Below are 22,864 nucleotides of genomic sequence, written 5' to 3' on the forward strand. Positions count from 1 at the left end.
GAGCCCCACTGTCAGAGCCCCAGGGTAGTGGTGGCAGCTGGAAGTCCCTGGCCCTTTAAATCGCCGCCAGAGCCCTGGTGCTCCTGGCCACGTCCGCAGCTACTGCTACCATGGGGCTCTAGCAGTGATTTAAAGGCCAGGGCTCTGGTGGTGATTTAAAGGGCCCGGGGCTGCCGCTAATGTAGCCGGAACCTTGGGCCCTTTAAATCTTGATTTGAAGGGCTCGGGGATTTAAAGTCTTCTGGTTGAGGCCCCACCTCTTGCTCGGGACCCTAGCCCTGCGTACCTGTAAGTCCTTTAAGGTACTTTCACCCCGGGGGTGGGGAAGCCACTAAATTATCACTCAGCCATATTACGTATACTTGTATGGTGCTTTGCAGTCAACTATGAAGAAAAAGTCTCTACCCTGCAGAGTTTATAATCTGAATTTAATTAAAAAGAAAAGGCTACAAAGAAACAGAGTACAGGAGAAAAGAAGAAGCAAGTGCAAAGAAAAGAGTAGGGAAGACATGTTTGAAAGCTGCTGTTTCTGGTACCAGGTGTTGTGTGGAGACCCCAGATGCCAGAGTGAGTAACTAATATCCTGTTGCCATGCAATCTAGGAACGGACCCCAAAGGCTGTGAAACTTTTCAGCCCTGGCCAGCACCAGAGAAGTGGGCAACTCCCAGGAGACTGTGGAAGCCAAGGACCTAATGAAAGAGGAGCTGTCTGCATTTACCATGAAGGAGATTATAGTAGTGTTGTCCCAGCAAAGCCACTTCAGATGTTCTCTTGACTGCCCTTTTCAAATCCTGTTGATGGATGCTGTAAAAACCCTGCCATGCAATCTTCCTTGATGGTCCCTCCTCCTCCTCTATGAGCAGAGATTTATTCAGATCTTTCAGGGCACAAACATGAAATTCAGGTTAGTCAATGAAAACAAGTGGAGGTGTCACGCCCCTTCTCAAGCTAACCCTGAGCCAGCACAAATGTGTCTCAAATCAGCAACTATAGGTGCTCAACACTTCAAGGGTGGAGACCATTTCCCTGGCTATTGATTCACAGAGTTGTTTCTGAGACAGATAGCCAAACTATGCACTTGCTAACAATATTCATGTCAGTACCCGCTACTCCGTAAAGTCAACTCTATCAGAGGAGCTTCTTGCCTTACGGGAGTGTCCCAATGTGGTTAAAACATTGTTTGATCTTGTACTTGTTTAGCAAACTTCCTACCAGCACTAGCAACATTAGGCTTGTCTACTCTAAACGCTACAGTGGCATAGCTTCCCCCAGGGGTAGCTCTGTTTTTTGCCGCCCCCAAGCACGGCAGTCAGGCGGCCTTCGGCGGCATCCCTGCAGGTGGTCTGCTGGGGACGCAGATTCGGCAGCGTTTCTGCGGGTGATCTGCCGGTGCGCCTTCAGCGTACCCGCCGCGAGGCTGCAGGACCGGCAGACCTCCCGCAAGCCTGCCGCCGAATGCTGCCTGACTGCTGCCCTCACGGCGACCGGCACGCCGCCCCAGGCATGCTCTTGCTTCCCCACTGCAGCTGTGCCGCTGTACTAATTCATTGTAAACACTTCTACATATCCTGGCAGGAGGGGTTCTTCTGTCAGCCATGGGCGCCAACTTATATGGGCTCGTGGAGCTAAAGCCCCAGGAATATTCAAAATCAGGGGCTCTGCTCCACCAATATTTGGAGCTAGGTTTTGCCCCTTTAAATCCCAGCCGCGGCCGGGAATCAGAGGGCTCTGGGCTGCCCGCTGCTGTGGGGAGCCCAGAGCCTTTTAAATCCCAGCCGCGGCTGGGAATCAGAGGGCTCTGGGCTGCCCGCTGCTGCGGGGAGAACAGAGCCTTTTAAATCCCAGCCGTGGCTGGGAATCAGAGGGCTCTGGGCTGCCTGCAACCACGGGGAGCCCAGAGCCCTTTAAATCCCAGCCACGGCCGGGAATCAGAGGGCTCTGGGCTGCCTGCAACCGCAGGGAGCCCAGAGCCTTTTAAATCCCAGCCGCGGCTGGGAATCAGAGGGCTCTGGGCTGCCCGCTGCGGCAGGGAGCCCAGAGCCCTTTAAATCTCAGCCGCGGCTGGGAATCAGAGGGCTCTGGGCTGCCGGCAGCAGTGGGGAGCCCAGAGCCCTTTAAATCTCAGCCACGGCTGGGAATCAGAGGGCTCTGGGCTGCCCGCTGCGGCAGGGAGCCCAGAGCCCTTTAAATCTCAGCCGCGGCTGGGAATCAGAGGGCTCTGGGCTGCCGGCAGCAGTGGGGAGCCCAGAGCCCTTTAAATCTCAGCCACGGCTGGGAATCAGAGGGCTCTGGGCTGCCTGCAACCGCGGGGAGCCCAGAGCCCTTTAAATCTCAGCCGTGGCTGGGAATCAGAGGGCTCCAGGCTGCCTGCAACCGCGGGGAGCCCAGAGCCCTTTGAATCTCAGCCGCGGCTGGGAATCGGAGGGCTCTGGGCTGCCCGCAGGGGCAGAGAGCCCAGAGCCCTTTGAATCCCAGCCACGGCGGCTGGGATTTAAAGGGCTCAGGGCTCCCTGCAGCTGCCAGCAGCTCAGAGCCCTTTGAATCCCAGCCCCTGGCTGTTGATTGCCCCCTCCCCAGACCCCTGCCCCAACTGCCTCCCAGGACCCCCACCCCCTATCTAAGCACCACTGGTCCTTGTCCCCCGTTACCCACTCCCGAGACAACTGCCCCTAACTGCCCCTTGGGATCCCAGCCCCTATCTAAGCCTCCCTTCTCCTTGTCCCCAACTGCCCCCTCCTGAGACCCCACCCAACTTCCCCCCAGGACCCCACCCCCTACCTATCCCCTGATAAACCCCCTGGACTCCCATGCCTATCCAATTGCTGCCTGTCCCCTGACTGCCCCTCCGAACCTCTGCCCCATCCAACCCCCCCTGCTCCTTGTCCCTTGACTGGCCCCTGGAACCCCCTACCCCTTCTCCAACCTTGTAATCTTGTGGCACTGACGCGTTGTAGCTTCATTTTATATCGGCTTACAGGGCGGGAGTGGGGGGGGCACCACCATTTTGGGCCCCACCAAAAATTATACAAACCTGCCGCCTATGCTGTCAGCATAAGGTAATCCACCTTCCCAACAGGCAGTAGCTAGGGTAGACGGAAGAACTTCAGTCAAGCGAGCGCTGTCTCCACAGAGCATAGATCAGGCCATAGGAAAGTTTTACCAAAATGACTATGTCAATAACAGGTGTGGTTGTTTACTGACTCAGTTATGTCAGCAAAAGCCAGGGTAGAGCTTATTTCACATGGCCAAAGCAGACTAAACTATACTGGTATAAACAACAAGGAGTACTTGTGGCACCTTAGAGACTAACAAACGTATTTGGGCATAAGCTTTCGTGGGCTAGAATCCACTTCATCAGATGCATGGAGTGGAAAATACAGTAGGCAGATATATACACAGTACATGAAAAAATAGACATTCTGTTGGTATAACTATCAGAGGGGTAGCCGTGTTAGTCTGGTTCTGTAGAAGCAGCAAAGAATCCTGTGGCACCTTATAGACTAACAGACGTTTTGCAGCATGAGCTTTCGTGGGTGAATACCCACTTCTTCAGATGCAAATCTGCATCTGAAGAAGTGGGTATTCACCCACGAAAGCTCATGTTGGTATAACTGTGTCTACAGTAGGGTTCTTTTAAGAAAGGCCTTGGTGTAGATAGTTCTCCAGCTCCAGCAGCTATGTGCTGCACTGTGTAAATTTACCCCATCTGTCTGTGTTAAGGGACGTGGTATTGAAAACTGTTGCCAGAGCCTGAAAGTCATCTACATAACAATGGTGATTCTTCTGCACCTTGTGAGACCATTTTCACTAGAGCAAAGTGATAGGGTTACCCAGACATTGCCTCTTCTTTGAGCCTCCGTCCAGGCAGATTTTTCAAATAACAGAAAATGTCTTGGATTTTTGCAGAGTAGTTGCTGCAGCTGAGAAAGAGCCCCGCTTGGTCTGCTTCCCGATTAGTCCCTCCCCTGAATTGGCAGCTGATTGGTCCATTCCCCTGCAGCCACAGCTGCTGGATCCCACCCACCTAGGCCCCAGCTACCAAACCTGGGGAGGGGAATCCCGCAGGTAGGTGCTGACTGGTGGCTGTCTGTCACTGCGTCCTGGGCTTGCACTAGCTGCCATGCCACCATGACAGGGAATGATACTGCCCCCCACCTCCAGTGAGTCCCCCTGCTGCAGGTATCCCCTCCAGCTCCTCCACCTATGCTCCTCCTCCAGCTCCCCCTCTCCCCTTCAGCCTCTCTCCTCCCATAGTGTCCTCTTTTGGGGAACCTGAAATATGGTAACCCTAGGAAGTGGATGCAAAATGCTTATCTGGTAGTGTTTTACACTCATTTTGCATTGACCTAAGTGAGTACATGAGCAGGGCAACAGTAAGACTGAACAGTGCTACCACCAAAATAGCTGCACTAGTGGGAATTTTGTCCTTGAATTTCCTCCCTAGAACCCAGAAAGGACTGAACTATGTTGTAATTATGTTTTGATCTGTAGTACAGCCTTGCAGACTCCAAAGATGCAGTGTGATGCAGAGACACTATTAAAAATACTCTCCGATCTCATGTACAGTGCAAGACTAAACCATGCAAATGAACATAAATTAGGGTTGTGCACTTTTTATGCTTCTACATAGACGCTCCTCCCTTTTTTTCCCCCTCCCCCTGCTGTAGCTTATTTTATACCTTAGTAAAATCAGGATTATTGAATCTGGTCTTTCCATGTTTTGCATTAGAACTTGTTGGAGGTTTCTGAGACGTGGATTAGGAATTCCCTCAGCTTTAATTGAGAAGTAAGAGATGCTGCATGTTTAACAGACTTATTTTTCTCCCCAAGATTTGTAGGGCTATTGAATTAAACGGGTGTTCATGAAAAACAGAGATTTTAATTCCTCTCAATCAAGTTTCACTTCTTTGGTGCTGTGATCTCATAATCCTAGCAGTTTTCCAGTAGCAGAAATCTTTCCTATGATAGTCTTTCAAAGTGGGGAAATCTAAATTTCTTCTTTAAAAAGGCAGAAAAAAAATACTTAAAACAACTGTTGTTTATACACAATAAAGTAGCTTAGGCACAAACTCAGTTTGTCTTTGTTTTGCATCTTCAGTAGTCTTGGGAGCCTGCCATATTGTAATAGTCAACATTGTTGATTTTACAGTATAGTTGGGACCTATTTCCTGCAGGGAAGGGGCACATCGAATTCAGGTGGATAAAAGATCTAAGACCTTAGGCTCGTCTTCCTAGTCTAGATTGTGCCCACAAAGCATAACCCTCGGGACAAACAAACTAAACAAAAAAGAAACAAACAAAGAAAAACAGAAATATCCTATAGGAAGGGGCAAAACCTTAATGCTCTGGAAGAAGGTAAATTCTGCCACCACTCAAGTGTGACATTTAGCTGCCGGGCTTCCCCCCTTTCATTTAGTTTGAGTTTCTATCATAACGGGGCGGGGAGAGAGGGAAGGGCACTCTGATTGGCCAGAACACTCTCATTCAGTGGAATCTCTTGTAATAAAAGGTACTAGTCTAGAGCTTCCTTCTTGCATTACTAGAGCTCAGGCCTGGCATAATTCCAGTGCTGCTAGGAACATTGTGTTCATGTCTGTCCAATTACTAAGGCTGGGACAAATGACTGTGCCATAGCAGCTGATCATCAGATTTCCCCTGTGAATGACTGACTGACTGACTGCCTCAACCTCTTACTGTTCTGAGCCTGCAGCAGAGGCTGGCTGTTCAGAGATGTGCATTTGAGATAATAAAAATACTTAGGGTTGTCAACTCTGACTGAAGCTATTCCGGGAGATTTTTTCCCCCAACATGACATAATGTCATTTTCTTAAAATATCCTATTAAAATCTCCTGGATTGCTTTCAGTAGTCGCTGGGAGATTAATGCCAATTCTAGGAGACTCCAGGCCAATCCTGGAGAGTTGGCAACACTAAAGATACTTAGCTAGTTTGCTCTAGCAGAGCTGACATATTTCTTTTTCCAGGGGAAAGCACGAACGCAGTCCCCCACTACCACAAATTATGCAGTCAAGTTTCCCGCATTTGGGGAAATCGCAGGGGTCAGCACACCCACAGTGCAATGGATGAGCCTCACCCTGGGAAAACCACCTTCATGATCATGGTATCTCCTCTGCCAGGTAAGTACATATTAAATCACAGGAGTACTTCATGTCACTTCTTGTGGGGTAAGAGGAGGTCTAGACCCCTCCTCTGTTAGAAATTGCTGGATGAGTGGAACATATCCCCCTTCCTTGTAGGAAGGTACAGACTGGTGGAGGAGCCAGTGTGTTCATTCTGACTGCCTTGGGAGGAGGGGCCTTTTACCTTTAAATACAGGGCTTTCTTCTGTTTTCCCCCAATCTCACTGTCAGGAGAGTCATTTGGTGGAGTGAGGCAGTCTTGTACAAAGGTATTTGATGGGATCTTGGGATGGAGGATGGGGGGGCTGGTCCCTTGATATAAAGCACCTAGTGAGCCTTTATCTATTATCTGTTTATATAATTAAATCACTTCTTTTGTGTTACATCTTGTGCTTTTCTATGGATGCCCCTGCTGTTGCCCCCAGATCTCTCAGAGACTCTGATCTCTTCTGCATTTCTTTTTCTCTCCAGGATCAGTGATTACTAGAGCCGAGGGCATAATGTATTTGGTGGATATAGCCTTTCTATGCTATTTGTGAATTAGCCACCAATTGCTAATCATTTCCTCAAATGTATAAACTATTTGGAATTATTTTGTCAGATATTTATGGCAAACATTTATTAATTGTAAGTGCTTGGTATATGAAATTTGAGTTCTGTTATTTATGGCTGACTGGATACATAGCTCTCCGGGCAGCTTTATATTCCCTGACTGTATGATGTAACGTAACTATTAGAATTTTGGTGGGTTTTAGCAAAAAATGTGCATGTCCACGAATTGAAAAATTCACCTCAGGAGAATATTCTCACCAATTTTCTAGTGCCAGTAGCTTCCTAAACTCTTTCATAATGTGAACCTGCAGCTTAATACCATATTGCATAGACACTTCTCCTTCTCTTTATAATTGGACAGATCCCCTGGTCACACAGTTGCAATTGCATAACATCTGCGGGGCACCTACAGCAATTGTTCACATGGAAGTGTAACATTAATAATTCCTCAATGTACTTTTACTTTCTTTAATGTAATTTAGCAGCTTGAAACAAAGGGGCATTAACTCAATGTGACCAGTAAACACTCAGTAGCTAGTTGGAGGTTTACAAACTACTAAAAATTGCAGAAAGGAGACAGAAGGGTGCATCTTCACTAGGAAAAAAGGGTGTCGTCTTCCCTCATGTCTTCAGTAGGATTTTATCTTGGGTTAGCTGACAAGGCAGTTTGTACTTTTAATGAGGTGGCAGGTCCAGGTAAATGTTAGGCTTTCTTTAGTCTTTACCATGACCTCCTAATGTGGGAAAACTACAAATCGCTTTGTCTTCACTAGGATTTTATCTTTAACTAACAGTGAGGTAAGAACACAACTTTTTTTCCTAATGTAGACAAGGCCAAAATGAGCAAGGAACCAAACTTATCTAAGAATGCAAAAAAGTATTTCCTCCCCTTTGAATAAAACATGGCAAACCTGACACGTCCAGTCACAAATTCAGTTCCTTTTACACTGAGGATGTGTTTTACAATAAGGACTTCAAAGTTTCTTACACCAGACACTTAGCTTAATTTTTAGAAGGCTTAAGTCCTGCAGCTGCTGCATAATAAAATATGTATGAAACACAAACACCGTGAATCAAGCACAAAATGTGGCAGATCAAAAACCTGAAAACTACATTTTATTACACTTAGTTAATAGGGTAGTTCAGCCATAAAATCATCAACAAGAGAAGCTGGCTCTGACGCTGACATTTCAAACTTGTAAAGCGCAGTGTACACACGTGTCACCTGTACTTGCAAATCAACTAATGTGCGCCCCCCCTCCCTCCTTCCTTCCCTCCCTCCCTCCCTCCCTTAGCTCAAGGAGCGCGAGCGCAGCTTCACAGGCAGTAGGTGGGTGACAGGGCACCGAGAGAACGTTTGAAAGCGGAGATGGAACATCACCCGCCTCAACTCCCCCCCCCCGTTGTAAACATTCACAGCAGCCCACGCCCCATGGAGCAGGGAGTGGGGGCGGGGCCCGCGGAGCCGCGCGCCGGTACCGGAAGTTCCGGGTCGGAGGGGACCGGAAGTCGGGACGTGGCCGCCCCGCCCCAGCTGAGGCGAGCCGGAGGCTGAGGGAGGGAGGGAGGATGGCGGCGGCGGTGGTGGCGGCCCTGAGCTCGGAGCGACTCGAGGTCTCCATAGACGGGCTGACCCTGAGCCCCGACTCCGAGGAGCGGCCCGGGGACGCCCAGCCGCGGCAGCCGGATCCCCGGGCGGGGAACGCGGCGGGGTGGAGCCGGCCGGGCCCCGGGCCCCCGGAGGAGGCAGCGGCGCTGAGTCCGGAGCAGCGCTGGGGGTTCGGCCTGGAGGAGCTGTACGGCCTGGCCCTGCGCTTCTTCAAAGGTGACTGACCCCGCCCCGGCCTGTCCCGCCCCGGGACCCCGGGCTGCCGCCGAGCCCCGCCGCCTCCGGCCGGGTGTGCCCCCCTCCCGCGCCCCGGGGAGCGGCGGGCGAACGAGCTCGCCCCGCGCCCCCACGTGCGCTGGAGCCCCCGAGCAGGGCGCGCGAGGCGCCGGCCGGGTCCTGGTTGGTGGGACCGGAGCCGCGGCCGCAGCTTGTCTCGGACTCGGAGCCTTTGCTCACAACTTGGCCCACGGATGATCCCTACTCAGCACCTTCTGGTGCGGGCCGGGCCGGTGGGGCACGGAGACAGCGAGGAGCCCAGTGCGCGCTCGGGGCGGGGAGGGCGGGCAGCCGTCTGACTTAGCTTGGACTTAAAAGAAAACTACCGGTAATAGCATCCGTTGAGTGTTTCTTTGTAAACCCTATTCCTAACACCTCAGGTTACCGCTCTAAATATTGTAACACTAGAGAAGGAAAGAGGCTACGCTATAGTAGTAAATTTATATTAATAAGGATTGTAACAAACAGTTCTAAAATTGAGGCTTTTTTTTACTTCTTTTGTTTGTTTTGTTTCATGTTTAAAATGAAATTGTAGCAGCAATTTTATCTGTATATTAGGGACAGAAGCAGTACTGGCTCAAGACAACAGGCGCTACTGGCTCATATTTAGCCCTCCAGCTCCTGGGGTCATGTGATGTGTTGGAATTTAAGTTTTAACTTTGTTTCTCATCTGCATGATGGAAAGAGAACCTTGAAAACGTGGACTGAGCATCACTATCTCAATGATGGCTGCTTGAGTTTGCAGACAGCCGAACTATTGCTCTGAGGGCTATGAACTGCCCCATGCATCTCAAAGGGGTGTTAACTCAAAGGCTCACTACTCTGGGTGCCCTGTGAACATTGTCCCAGGAAATAAAGTATGGCTATGCTACACACTTATCTTCTTGGGTAAGTACTGGGGGACCCTTGATAGCACCTCTGCCTATCTGGAAGATAGAGACGAGATCCCTGTTGCCATCTTTATTGCTCCCAAGGGCAGAGGTTCTATCTTGGGGAAGAATGTAATTCTGCACAAGTTCTTTATACCATGATCATCACCATAGTATCTGAGTGCCTTCCAGTAGTGCATTAAGTAATGTGACAAACATCTGTCACATGTTTGTTCTATCATCCTCTCCCTAGGGGGAGGTGTGTGGAGTGGAGCGTTTTGTTTTGTTGTTTTTTAATAAAATGTTACTGTATGTTAGAGAAGGCAAGGTCAGAGAAGTACTCCTTGCACATAGAATGGATGGTGGTGATGTTTGTGGCGGTCCTTAGTTCCTGTGTGAGTTCACGGTTTCATGCTAGCCCCCAAGAAAGCTCTGTCTTCTGGACAGATAAGCTTTAACCTTATTGTACAAGTTCCATTGTGCCAAAGGAATTAAGTTGTTGAATACAGTCTTCATCCTGGAGCTTTATTGCTGATGCCCATGCATCTCTTCTAGGGGCCTGTGTTCTGGGCACTGCATTGCTTTAGGGGCTGGTCTTCACTAGGGACTTACATCAACTCACTAGGTCTCTCAGGGTGTGAAAAATCCAAATCCCAAATATGTAGCTATGTTGACCTAACCCCATGTGTAGATAGTGCTAGGTACCTGCACCCACAGGTGAACTCCTCCCATCAGTGTAGGTAGTGTCTGCTGAACTGAAGCACTGCTGCAGCTGTAGTGTTTTAAGTGTAGACATACCCTCAGTCTGACCTGGGGAAGGAGATGTAGTTCTGCAGTGTTTTTCTTATTAAAACAATAACAAGTAGAGGCATTTCCTTAATTCTTTAAAATATGAGAGGCAGACAGTTTTTATCTAATTGTAAGTTTGCATGAATTGGGAATCAGGACTCCTGGGTTCTATTCCTGAGTCTGTCACTGTCACTCTGTGTTGTCTGGGACAAGTCATGAGTCCTGCCTTATTTCTACCTGATAAAAAGGATACAATACTTAACAAGGTTCTTGTGTGGCTTGTTGAGCACTTTTTAAAGTACTTTGAAACTTGTGTGGAAGGTATCTTATCTTTGCCTTTCATTCTTGGCTATGGTTTTATTACTCTGCGTTTCCCCAGGCTATTTAAAAGACATACTGTAAAATCATAAATTGTGAACAAGCTTACGTTTAAATCACCAAATGTAATGCATCAGTTTAAAACTATTTGTCAACTTTTCCACTTGTGCTTCAGTTATTTTTTCGAAGAAAGGTAAATCAACATGTTTTAATGGTTATAACTAAATAGAACTTTTGCGCTAGGTTTGATGCATCTTTTGCTACCTAGGATGGTACACTATAAATATATACATTTAAGCAATTATATAGTTCAGTATTTTCACATTCTTGTTACTTGTACATTTTAGTATGTTAGAAAATAGTGAAAGATTTACTAGATAATTAACATTTGGCTCATGATTTGTGTCAAGCTGCATTAGGATGGTAACTGCAATTTAATTAAACACAGAACAGGATATAAAATGTATTTTATTAAACATAACAAGCCCTTAATACAGTACATAGCCTATTGTGCCATATTTATAAAGCTTGACCTAAAAAATTAGATTCCCCCCCCCCTCCACCTGATTCTTTGTATAGGAAAGCAGCATTTAAGTCCATTTTTGATAGAGGCTCCTGGATTCAGCATATTTATTTATTTTATTTAAATGTTTTAAGAGATTATAATAAATTTATGCCTTAACAGCATTTTAAACAGGTTTATGTAGAGAAAAAACACTAGAATTTAAATAACAAAAAACTTTTGGTTTTTATCCACCCTGTGTGTTACTACTAATGGCCTACTGTCTTAAAAGTGATCTCTCTCAGAAAAAGACACTTATTTATGCTCTTAGGTACTGAGTACATTTCTCAGTTTGGACAATGGAAAATTAATTAAGCCAGTATCATTTTTGTGTTTAGTGTCTGGTTTCTTGTGTTTGAACTTTCAATATTTTTCTTGTTGGCCTTAGGTTTGTAAAAGCTTAATTTTGTAAGGGATAAACTTGGTTCAGTCTAAACTCATGTATTCTTTTCAACCAGCATTCATGGTTTAGTCTGTACTGTGGGATTTTGTTTTTCTTTAAAAAAACAAAACCAAGTCTAGAGAACCACCTCTGTCTAGGCATAGGGATGAACTTCATGACCTGAGGTTCCCCTTCTCCCTCAACCGCTGATGATTTTCATTCTAAGTCCAAATATTCCCTTGCAGTCATTACTACTCCTTTTTTTCTTTCCAAAACATTCACCATAATGTAGCAGTCTGAACATTGTCATTTAACATTTTAGTAATTGGCTACAGAGACTCACGTTCAGATCAATGATTCAGATATGAAATAGGATAGTGACTATGGAATGACTGAAATGAATTGGTCTCGGTTCCATTCCCAGTGGCTTAGGTATCCACATCGTAAAACACATTTTCACATTGGCACCATTTATTGGTAGTCTCAGAAAAGGGGCTAACAAGTGAATGCACAAGCTGTTGCTCCAGGTCAAAATTGAGGCATGCAGGAAGGCTAATGTTAGGAAGGCTATGTTGCTTGCGATCCCTCTACAAAAGCTATACTATGTTGATTTAGAGAAGACTTAGGTGGTTGTTCTAGCAGTTTCCATGAACACTGAACTCTTAGGGAAAACATCTTCTATCCCTCTCTGAAGACTTGATGATAAGACGTCGCGGCCCATGATGCTCACTGTTCACACACCCAACACAAAGCAGGTAAGGGCAACCTTGTGTCATGAATTGCTACTCTTGATGGCACTGATACGGATATTGGTATGGAGAGGGCATAAGTTGGAATACCAGGGAAGTTGCCACAGGAGGCCAAAGAATAAGCAACCCTAGAGAATAGGAAATTACTTATCCCAGTGTTGCTCCTGATTGTACATGTCTGGTACATGATTAGCTAACCCTGCAGTCTTTGATTCTTCTTACCATAAAATTTAATATTGATCAAAAACATCTAAGGTACATCTGCACTGCAACTGGAAGGTGTAATTCCCAGCTCAGGCTGACGTACTTGTGCTAGCACTGATCATGGTAGTTTACCAAAAATAGCAATGCGGTCGCAGCAGAATGGGTGGTGGCTGTTTGGCTAGCCACCTCAGCACATACCTAAGGTCTCAGACAAGATTGTACTCAGGTGGTTGCCCATATTACCATGATCAGACTGCTGGTTTTAGAGCATTCGCTTGATCAGAGCAAGTGTGTTAGGCCAGTTAAAAAGCTGCAACTGATGCAGCTGTGCTACTGTAGCACTTTAATGAAGATGCTCTAAGCTGATGGGGGAGAGCTCTCCTGTTGGCATAGTTAAACCAACTCCTCGAAAGGCGGTAGCCATGTTGATGGTGGGTTAGGTAGGTATAACTAAGTCATTTGGGGGTGTGGATTTTTTCGATCCCTAAGCAATGTAGTTATACCAGTGCAGGTCTGTAATGTAGACTAGAATTTAGTCTCTGAGCTGGGAACTATAGCTCCCTGCTACAATGCAAATGTACCAATTGGGTAACTACACCTCTATCCTGAGTAATGTGACCTGATATAACACGAATTTGGATATAACGTGGTGACGCATCGCTCTGCGGGGGCAGGGCTGCGCGCTCCGGCGGATCAAAGCAAGTTCGATATAATGCGGTTTCACCTATAACGCGGTAAGATTTTTTTTGGCTCCCGAGGACAGAATTATATTGTGGTAGAGGTGTACTTATCACCATGATTGCCAAGGTTTTTCATTGTTGTGTGTTTATATAGATCAAAAAACTCTACCTGTATTTGTGATGTGATAGTATGTAATTAAATTAAGAGTGGTAAGGATTAAAATATTAAAGGCAATTTTGTTTACTCTTTACCAAAGAGAGACATTAGGGATGGACTAGATATAATCCCTTTTCCATCTCCTCTGTTACTGGCAAAATTGTTCCCTGTTATACTACTGTATATTCTACTGCTTTGTCCAATCTACTTTAAAATTACTCCTGTGTTAGGGCTTCCATCACTTTCGTTAGAAGAATATTCCATATTCCTAGGCCAGGTCTCCACTCAAAATCTTTGTCAGTATAGCAATGTCAGTTAGGAGTGTGAGAATTTTGAGACACCTCTGTTCTGGCAAAAGCCCTAGCATGGTCACCATTATACTAGCATGAAAATGCTTCTGCCAATGTAGCTTATTTCACTCGCTGAACTCCTGTAAGCCATTGGTTCCCAAAGTGGGATCCCTGGATCTTTGCTGATCCATTGTTGTTATGTGAGGATCTGTACTTTGAGCCAGGGCCAAAACATTCTGGCACTTTTGCTATATGGATGATGCCATTTTATTCTCAAAATGGCATCCTGCACATAGCATGACCTCTCATGCACCAGGCATGAGTGGTGGGAGCATTCCAGTAGTACTGCCCTTGCCCATTAAGTATATGACACCCCCTCACTCCCCTTTGAGGGCTTAAAATTACTTTTTCTGCCACAGATGTCAAGACTCAACACTTCTACAAGATAAGAAAGTAATAACCCATTTAGGGGAAACAAATACAGATCAAGTGAAGTAGGGTTTCAGGACTCTATGGTGGATATGGGAACTGAGCCCAGGGAATCCTGAGACCAGTAAACTCAACTGTGTGTGGGCTTGTGCATTTGTGTCATAATAAACCTAGCTAATATACATAAGTTTCATGTTGTTGTTTTAGGAAATGAAAGGGATCTAGGATATTTAGGTGCCAAAGGGGACCTTGGTGAAAAAAAGTTTGGGAACCACTGATATATAAACTATATCAGCAAAAGACAAAAGCTCTTTTTTGCCAGTGTAAGCTGTATATATGTTAGGAGGGTTTGCCAGTGTAACTGCACCAGCAAACCTTTCTAATGTAGACTTGGCCTTATGGGATGGAAATCTCTCTGCCTGAAATGTCCATCTTTTCCCCCTAATCTTCAGTATACACCAGTCTGAGAGGAAGAGACTTGGTGCTGTTCAGCTGATCATTTCCTGAAAGATAACATCTATGCATAAGGAAACAATACTCATTTTACTATCAGGAAGCTACAGTGATATCCCAAGGCCTGGTCTGCACTTAAAAATTTGATCAACTAGCTGCGTTGCTTGGGTGTGAGAAACCCCTTCCGTCACTGTAGGAAGTGCCTTCACCATGGGTTCTGCAGCAGCACAGCTGCAGCAACCGTGATGTAGACGTGGCCCAAATCTGTTTCTTAATGTCATCTGACCACAGCTGTCTGTTCCCCCTTGAATCATGCTAAAGAAGTTCTGTCTCTGTCTTTAGACACACCCAGAGGCTTCAGGGCAGGAGGTATGACCTGGTCTGTTCTGTTGCTTGGCATATAGCAATTGGTTACTAAAAATGGCTGAATTGTCCTGCCAATGAATTTTGTGGGTACGTTCTTGTTCTCTGGAATTTGAAAAGTGCTATCTGCTAGAGATCTACAGATGTACCGTGTATATACTTGATCATAAGCCGGTTCGTTTATAAGCCGACTCCCCCAAGATGGATAAGTAAAAATGGAAAATTTTTATGACCCATTCGTAAGCCAACCCTATAATTCAGGGATCGGCAAACTTTGGCTCCCGGGCCATCAGGATAAGCTGCTGGCGGGCCGAGACGGTTTGTTTACCTTGAGCGTCCGCATGCATGGAGGTAAACCTAAGTAAACAAAGTGTCCCGGCGCACTAGCTGCTTACCCTGATGGGCCGGGACAGCAACTGGTGGGGAAATTTGGGAGGGGGGGGGAAGAGAAGCTGAGGGTCAGGGGAGTAACCCCTGTGACCACCCCCCACATGACCCCACCTCTAGCCTGGGACCCCACACTCTCCCCATCCCATCCCTTCCCACCTTAGCTGGGGCATGCCAGGGGGCGGGGCCTGGCGGTGTTGCAGCAGCCTGCTCCAGTGGGCAGGGCCAGGCGGAGTGGTGGCAGCCTGCCAGCCACAGAGCTGCAGCTGCTTCAGAGGCTGAGGGGGAGAGCAGCATAGCCAGAAGCGGAGAGACTCTGGCTCCACCTGTTCCCTTCTGTCTCTGTTGGCTGTGCTGCTTCTCCTTGCCCCCTCTGCTGGATGGAGGGGCTGTGTCCCACCTTTCCCTCTCTATACCCGTTCATAAGCCAACCCCCTTCTCTGGTGATTCCCTTTTTTACTAAAAAAAATTCGGTTTATGAACGAGTATATAGGGTAAGTGGAATGGTGCTCGGCCTAGTTGATAACCTTGATTAACTTTCCCTAACTGGGATTTTTATTTCTGCTTTTCTTGCCTCCTCAACATATTCTGGAAGGGTGAGTGCTAATAACTGTACATAGATTAGACAGTAATTAGGTTTTAAGTCATTCTTGTAATGTTTTGGTTTGTCACTTCCAAAAAACACCAAATGAAAAACATATTTTTGAGGTGGTACTAACAACTCAGAATTAACTGTGTCCTATGGGACTCCTCCTTCCCATAGAATGGATGCAGTAATTGAATAGAAGCCTGAGAGGGAGTGTTATGAGTATATTGTGCAATGTTTCTCGGTGAAGAATTTTCAATATTTAAAGTTATAAAATGAAAAGCAATGGTCAGTCGTGATATTTAGCTATATATATAAACAATATGCCAATACTCCTTTCTTTAAGCATATTTCATTGCATTCTTTCTCGAGTCTTAATTTGCCAGCATATATTCCGTTTTAGATATACTACTTGACAATAATGAAACAGTAAATTAAATTTTCTGTGATTATAAGGGAGACAGTTATTTCTGTGTGTGTTGCACCTTCAACTGCTTTCCATTTCTAGCTCATTTGAATGGTTTAATCTCTCTCTTGGTTATGCCATACTTGCAGACTAATATTAAACAGTCTTGCGTGCATTGTTAATAGGCCTGGCTTTAACTTTAGCCTAGAGCAGGGGTAGGCAACCTATGGCACGCGTGCCGAAGGTGGCACACGAGCTGATTTTCAGTGGCACTCACGCTGCCCAGGTCCTGGCCACCAGTCTGGGAGGCTCTGCATTTTAATTTAATTTTAAATTAAGCTTCTTAAACATTTTAAAAACCTTATTTACTGTATATACAACAATAGTTTAATTATATATTATAAACTTATAGAAAGAGACCTTCTAAAAATGTTAAAATAAATTTCCGGCACGCGAAACCTTAAATTAGAGTGAATAAATGAAGACTCGGCACACCACTTCTGAAAGGTTGCCAACCCTTGGCCTAGAGATTAACCTGTTTGAAGAGTTGTCTCAATGGACAACTCATTGAGTGTTCAGTGGATTTCTAGGGTATTATCACTTAATCAAGATGCTAACACAATAAAGAAAAGCTGTATGGAGGATTAGATGGCTAGGGGATTGGTAATGGCCAGTTACACAGAGCTTTTACATCTTAAACATCAGTTAAGTCAAGTCTACGTTGTTAGTGACTGAAAGTCACTACGTCTGGCGTTTGAGTGGTCTGAGTAATTGTTGGGTCTCTGTTCAGTTCGTAGTGGACAGGGGTAGACAAAGATGACCATATCCTTCTGCCATCCTTGGAGTAGTTTTCCTAGGTCATAGTTGAGGTATATCAATGGAAATGGATGGGGAAGCTTGTAGTGTTGCTGACTTCTGTATGTACCTCCTCTGGATAAATAGGGGAACACATTGTCCAGTGTTGGTCTGGAACCACTCACATGCACTAAATATATATTAAATTGAAACAAAAGTTTCATTTTACCATGTAGAGATGTCCAGTAATTATATTCAGGGCTGTCAAAGGTTTGTGACTCATGGATGCTTGACAAGCCTGGCACTGAAGAGCCTGTTTGGTAAGACTCAAAGGACTGGGGCTCTTTCCATGCGCTCTGGTGCAGACAGTTTCAGCTGCTCAATTTCATCATCTGATACAGTTTAACTGTTAAGGTTCTAAGGCCTTGTCTACACTGTAGAGTTTTGTCGACAAAAGTTATGTCACTTTAATTAAAGTGCTCCTTGTGTCTGCAGAGTGTGTCGACGCAGAGAGAAGTGCACTGTGGGTAGCTATCCCACTGTGCAAATGGCTGCAGGGTGCTTTGGAAAGGATTTGCAATGCCTCATGGGGCAGGTACAGCAGCACATGTTGCAGGTTTCTCAATCCCATTGTTCCTTGGGCATCCTACTAGATTGCCAGCTGCTTTTCAACTGAAGTGTAAGTGGGGGGAGGGAGTGTGTGACCGGGAGCGTTTGTGTTGTGAGAGTGTATATGTGAGACAGTTTGTGTGTCTGTTGAGGGAGAGTGTCAGCATGCTGTCTCTAAGTTCAGACAGCAGCCTGAACTACCAATCTTGGGGGAGGAGAACACCCTCCCGTATCAGCCCTCCCTCTCCTGCCCTTGCACAGCAGAGCAGTCTCTCTCCTCCCCACACCCTGCAGCAGCAGCAGCCTGCTCTGCCTGCCTGCCAATTCCACATTAAGGGTTCTGTGATTCACTCTGAATTCTCCCACAGCCTTCTCAGCAGCTCTGTGAGCTTTCCAGGCTGAGGAATGTCAACACTTTCTGAAGCTTTGAAAGGGTAGGAGTGCATGCCTGCAGGGTAGCAGAGTTCAAAACCATGTGCAGAGCAGTCACAGTGGGCATTGTGGGATACTGGGGGAAGCCAGTTATGTCTACTAACGTAATGAACCGCAGCGTCTACACTGGCACTTTCACAATACTTTGTGCAAGAGGGGCCATGTCTCTTGTCAAAGTGGTTTTATTTTGTCGCCAAAAGTGGGATTGCAGTGTGTACGCCTCCACTGTTTTACCTTTTGCCAACAAAACTCTGCAGTGTATACAAGGCCTAAGTATGATGGGTGGTTAGAGCTTGAAGCACACAAATGATTAAAACAAGAAACAGCTAGCATGTAATCTAGAAGCTCAGATTCTCTTGACTGACTCAGAAGAATACCATTTGCTAGGTACTTCCATTTATATTATGAACAAGCCACTGAATATTCTCCTCCCCCCATCCTCTTAATCTCTCAGTGGAAAGTTGTCTGATCTTTTTTTTTCATTTAGCTTTTTATTTCTTTCTCCCTTGGGGAACTTTCTTTGTCAATACAGATTTCAGCTTCGCTTCATATTTGGAGCTTGGTCATTAGAGGGTTTATCTACATTGGGAAAATGTAGCTCTGTAATTCTCGACTCCTTGTAGAAATAGGCTTTATCAACCCTGCTCTGAGCTGGGCTCAGATATTAATTCTAAGGGCAGGGTTAGACAATATATGGTAAAAACACCCACAATCTGTCTATGCTACAGCATCCAACAATGAAGAGTTACAGGTACACAGTTCCCCATTATTAGATTTGCCCGTGTTGTTTAGTGGTCTGAAAGTGTACTTTGCATATAAACCTAGACATAATGTTAGCTTAGTGCCCTTGTCCCTACCATGACCAAGGACAGTCATCTCCATTTAAATTAGCTTGGATTTTCTGATCATTGTTGTATGTAAATAGCATTTTCAACATGAGTATTCACACTAGAAACCTGTTAAGAGTCAAATTTACTTTATCTATTTTAACATTCAAATACTTGCAATAAAGTGCTCACAAATGATCCATGAACCAAGAGCTATTTTCAGAAATTATCTGGTGGATAATTACAATTAAAATCATATAGCTGGACATAACATTTAACTTCTGTTTTTCCTACAGTGTTGCCTATCACAGGGGTATATCAGCCATGGTTCTCGTTTATGTTTATTTAAGAAAAAACAATTTCACGGTAACTGAACTGATTTGAAACTGTGGGCATGTTTACACTAAATCAACCTAGGTTAGGTCAGCTTACAGCAGGGGAGGGCAAACAACGGCCCGCGGGCCAGATCCGGACAGTCAGGGAGCCTGCCTTAGCCCCGCTGTGCGCTGCTGCCACCCAGAGCCACTAGAGGAAAGCAGCACCAGGCTGGAGCCTGCACCTGAACCCCTCCTACACCCCAAACCCCAGCTTCCTGCCCTGAGCACCATACCTCCTGCCGCACCCATCCTGCACCCCAACCCCCTGCCCTGAGACCCTTCCTGCACACCCCACCCCACACTCCCTCCCGCATCCCAACCCCCCTGCCTCAGTCCTACATTCATGGCCCTGCATACAATTTCCCCATCCAGATGTAGCCCTCGGACCAAAAAGTTTGCCCACCCCTGGCTTACAGCCACTGCAGTAATTACTGTGGTGACTGATGTCCACACTACCCTCCTTCTGTCAGTGGTATGTGTCCTCACCAGGAGTGCTTCCACTGACTAAAGAGGGCCAGTGTGGGAGGCTGAGAGCCAGGGCCCCATGCAGCTCCCCGCCAGGAGCTCAGCTTCCCTCCTGCCAGGAGATTGGATAAGCCACCTGGAGTCCGATCAGCTGCCATGCTCCTGGTGGGGAACTTACAACCGGGAGCTTTGGGCAGCTGGGCTCTGAGCCGGAAGCCGTGCTTTCTTGTCAATTTCACAGCTCCAACCTGTAAGTACTTTGGCTGCAATTCATGACTGTACAAGCAATACCAGTAAGCACAGGTTTTGAGTGCAGTAGGCCTTTCACTTGAATTCTGTATTGTGGTTATCTACAGTAATGGCTCCCTTATACTAATCTTTCTAAAAAGAGAAAGATGTCATTCATTCGATCTTGTGTAAGAGGAAACAAGTCTCTTCAGCAAGCAGTATAATTCAAAGAATGGGTGTTCCTTTGCTTTGTTTTGACAGCTAGTGAAACATGCTGGGATAGTCCTAGTTGACTCTTTGTTTATAAATCTTCCCTGCAGCATTTTTCTTGTCATAAGTAGAGCCATGCGTGGATACAAAATTTGTATCTGCAACCATCCACATACATGGTTCGCTAATATAAAGCAGGTATCTGCAGATTTGCATGTCTCTACTAATAAGCGTTCAGTGTGATTGGACTAAGACAGCATCAAGATGTGATATGCAGAATTGATACAGAATCTGAAAGTTTTGAAATTAATTTTAATGCTATTTCTCCTCTGGCACTGAAATCCATTCAATTTAAACCTTGATAATTGTCACCTCTGGCCTCTTAATTGTGGAGTAGTATCACATTTTGCCAATGTGGCTGGAGTAATTTAATTGCCTTAAGCAAGATTTTCCCCTTAAATTGTGGATTGTTTACTTTCTGCAGTCTTCCTTGATGTAGCATAAAGCTGTGTGCTGGGGGAGAAGCAGAGCCCTGATTAGGGTGTGGGGCTTCTCTGCTTAGGGATCCTATAAAGGTAGCCAGCCAGGCAGCAGCATAGACAGCTGCGGTGGCACAGGAGCCAGCAAACAGAGCTGTGAACAGGGGAGTTTCAGTGAGAGTTTGCAAGGGGAGTTTGTGGGGGAGATTAAGAGAGCTAGGCAGAGGAATAGACAGGCTAGTGAAGGGAGTGGGTTCTGTTCTGCCGGTGTTCTGGTGCCCGTTGGGAGTTTGTTTTGCTATGGGTGGTTGTGGTTTGGTTTGTGTTTCCTAGAGTAACAGGTTTTAGGAGGGAAGGTTTATGATGGATATAGAGGCAGCAGTGAAAGACACAATGAGGATGACTGGATGAGCTGTGGTATATACATGATCCTGGCAGGGGTACCTCATAAGAGTTTCATCTTCATGAAGTGCTGCCTGATGGAGCTGATGGAAGAAAAGATCTGAGGACTGGAGATGCAGGTGGAAACTCTGGTAGAGTTTTTAGAAGGGGGTTCGAGCAGATGATGGAGCACAGACATGAGGAGGCTGAAGGGAAAAGCTCAGACTTGCAGATGGAAGCAGGACCAAAGAATTCTGAGGGGAAACTGCTGGGTGAGGAAAGTGGACAGTGGAAGCATGTGAGTAAGAGAACCAGGCAGAGGAAAAGATGGGCTAATGAAGGAGAAATAGAGCTCAGGAACAGGTTTGCGGAGTTGGAAAATGAAGAAGGGGCACAGCAGGTGGTTGCTGAAGGTGAGGGCAAGAAAGAAGAAACGAACAGCTAGTCCTGTAGGAAGAGAGGAAGAGTCAATGGAGATAACACCAAATATGAGTCCCAGGAGGATACGGGATGGGTTGCAGAGGATTGCAAGGGACAACAGAAATTGAGAGGACTTGCAGCCAGAGGGAACAGGGGATAGACCAGAGAATCGCACCATCACCAAGAAAAGGCAGGTCTATGTGATTGGGGACTCCTTACTGAGAAGAGCAGACAGGCATGTAACTAGAGCTGATCCGGAGAACAGAAGGGTGTGCTGTCTGCCAGGTGCTAAGATACGGGATGTGGACCTGAGGCTGAAAAGGATCCTAACGGGAGCGGGAAAGAATCCGCTGATTGTCCTTCATGTGGGAACAAATGATACAGCTAGATTCTCGCTGGAACATATCAAGGGAGACTATGCCAGGCTGGGGAAGACACTTAAGGAAATCGAGGCTCAGGTGATCTTCAGTGGGATTCTGTCTGTTTCTAGAGAAGGGCAACAAAGGTGTGACAAGATTATGGTGATCAACAGATGCCTCAGGCAGTGGTGCTATAAGGAGGGCTTTGGGATGTATGGCCACTGGGAACCATTCATGGACAGAGCACTGTTCTCTCTGGATGGACTTCACCTGAGTAAGGAGGGAAATAGACTTCTAGGATGGAGGCTGGCATAACTGATTAAGAGAGCTTTAAACTAGGAATTTGGGGGAGATGGTTGGGAGATGTCCAGGTAATCTCCACGCCAGAATTTAACATTGAGAGGGAAGAAAACAAAGTAAGAGGGGATACAGCCGTGGGCATGAGAATGGACATGAGGAGGAAGGGTAGTGTAGATACCAGTCTAATAGGTGATACTGGTGGTAGAATGTCTGTGCCTAATCGGGTAAAGAATTGTCAGTGAAGCCAAACGGCAAAAATTAAGATGTTTTTACACTAATGCAAGGAGCCTAGGTAACAGAATGGAGGAACTAGAGCTACTGGTGCAGGAAGTGAAACCAGATATTATAGGGATAACAGAAACATGGTGGAATAGTAGTCATGACTGGAATACAGGTATTGAAGGCTATGTGCTGTTTAAGAAAGACAGAAATAAAGGCAAAGGTGGTGGAGTAGCATTGTATATCAATGATGAGGTACACTGTAAAGAAATAAGTGATGGAATGGATAAGACGGAGTCTGTCTGGGCAAAAATCACATTGGGAAAGAAAGCTACTAGAGCCTTCCCTGAGATAGTGCTTGATGTGTGCTACAGACCACCGGGGTTGGATTTGGATATGGATAGAGACATCTTTAATGTTTTTTATGAAGTAAACACTAATGGGAATTGTGTGATCATGGGAGACTTTAACTTCCCAGATATAGACTGGAGGACAAGTGCTAGTAATAACAGGGCTCAGATTTTCCTGGATGGGATAGCTGATGGATTCCTTACCCTCTTGT

General features: G+C 46.0%; 1 protein-coding gene and 1 non-coding gene across 2 annotated transcripts in view; one reads left to right on the plus strand and one right to left on the minus strand.

The window, feature by feature from the left end:
• Positions 1-5,981: 5,981 nt before the first annotated feature.
• On the minus strand, positions 5,982-6,145 carry LOC123367743. The gene has a single exon (XR_006578625.1). It is a non-coding gene; the product is annotated as a U1 spliceosomal RNA (small nuclear RNA).
• Positions 6,146-8,149: 2,004 nt separating this feature from the next.
• ACBD3 (acyl-CoA binding domain containing 3) overlaps positions 8,150-22,864 on the plus strand; it is a 41,187-nt gene continuing 26,472 nt past the window's right edge. Inside the window, exon 1 of the mRNA XM_045011021.1 lies at positions 8,150-8,517. Coding sequence (XP_044866956.1) covers positions 8,262-8,517 — 256 coding nt within the window. The 5' untranslated portion in view covers positions 8,150-8,261. The remainder of the gene's footprint in view (positions 8,518-22,864) is intronic.

The sequence above is a fragment of the Mauremys mutica genome, chromosome 3 (assembly GCF_020497125.1).
Source record: "Mauremys mutica isolate MM-2020 ecotype Southern chromosome 3, ASM2049712v1, whole genome shotgun sequence".
NCBI classification, from domain to species: Eukaryota; Metazoa; Chordata; order Testudines; family Geoemydidae; genus Mauremys; species Mauremys mutica.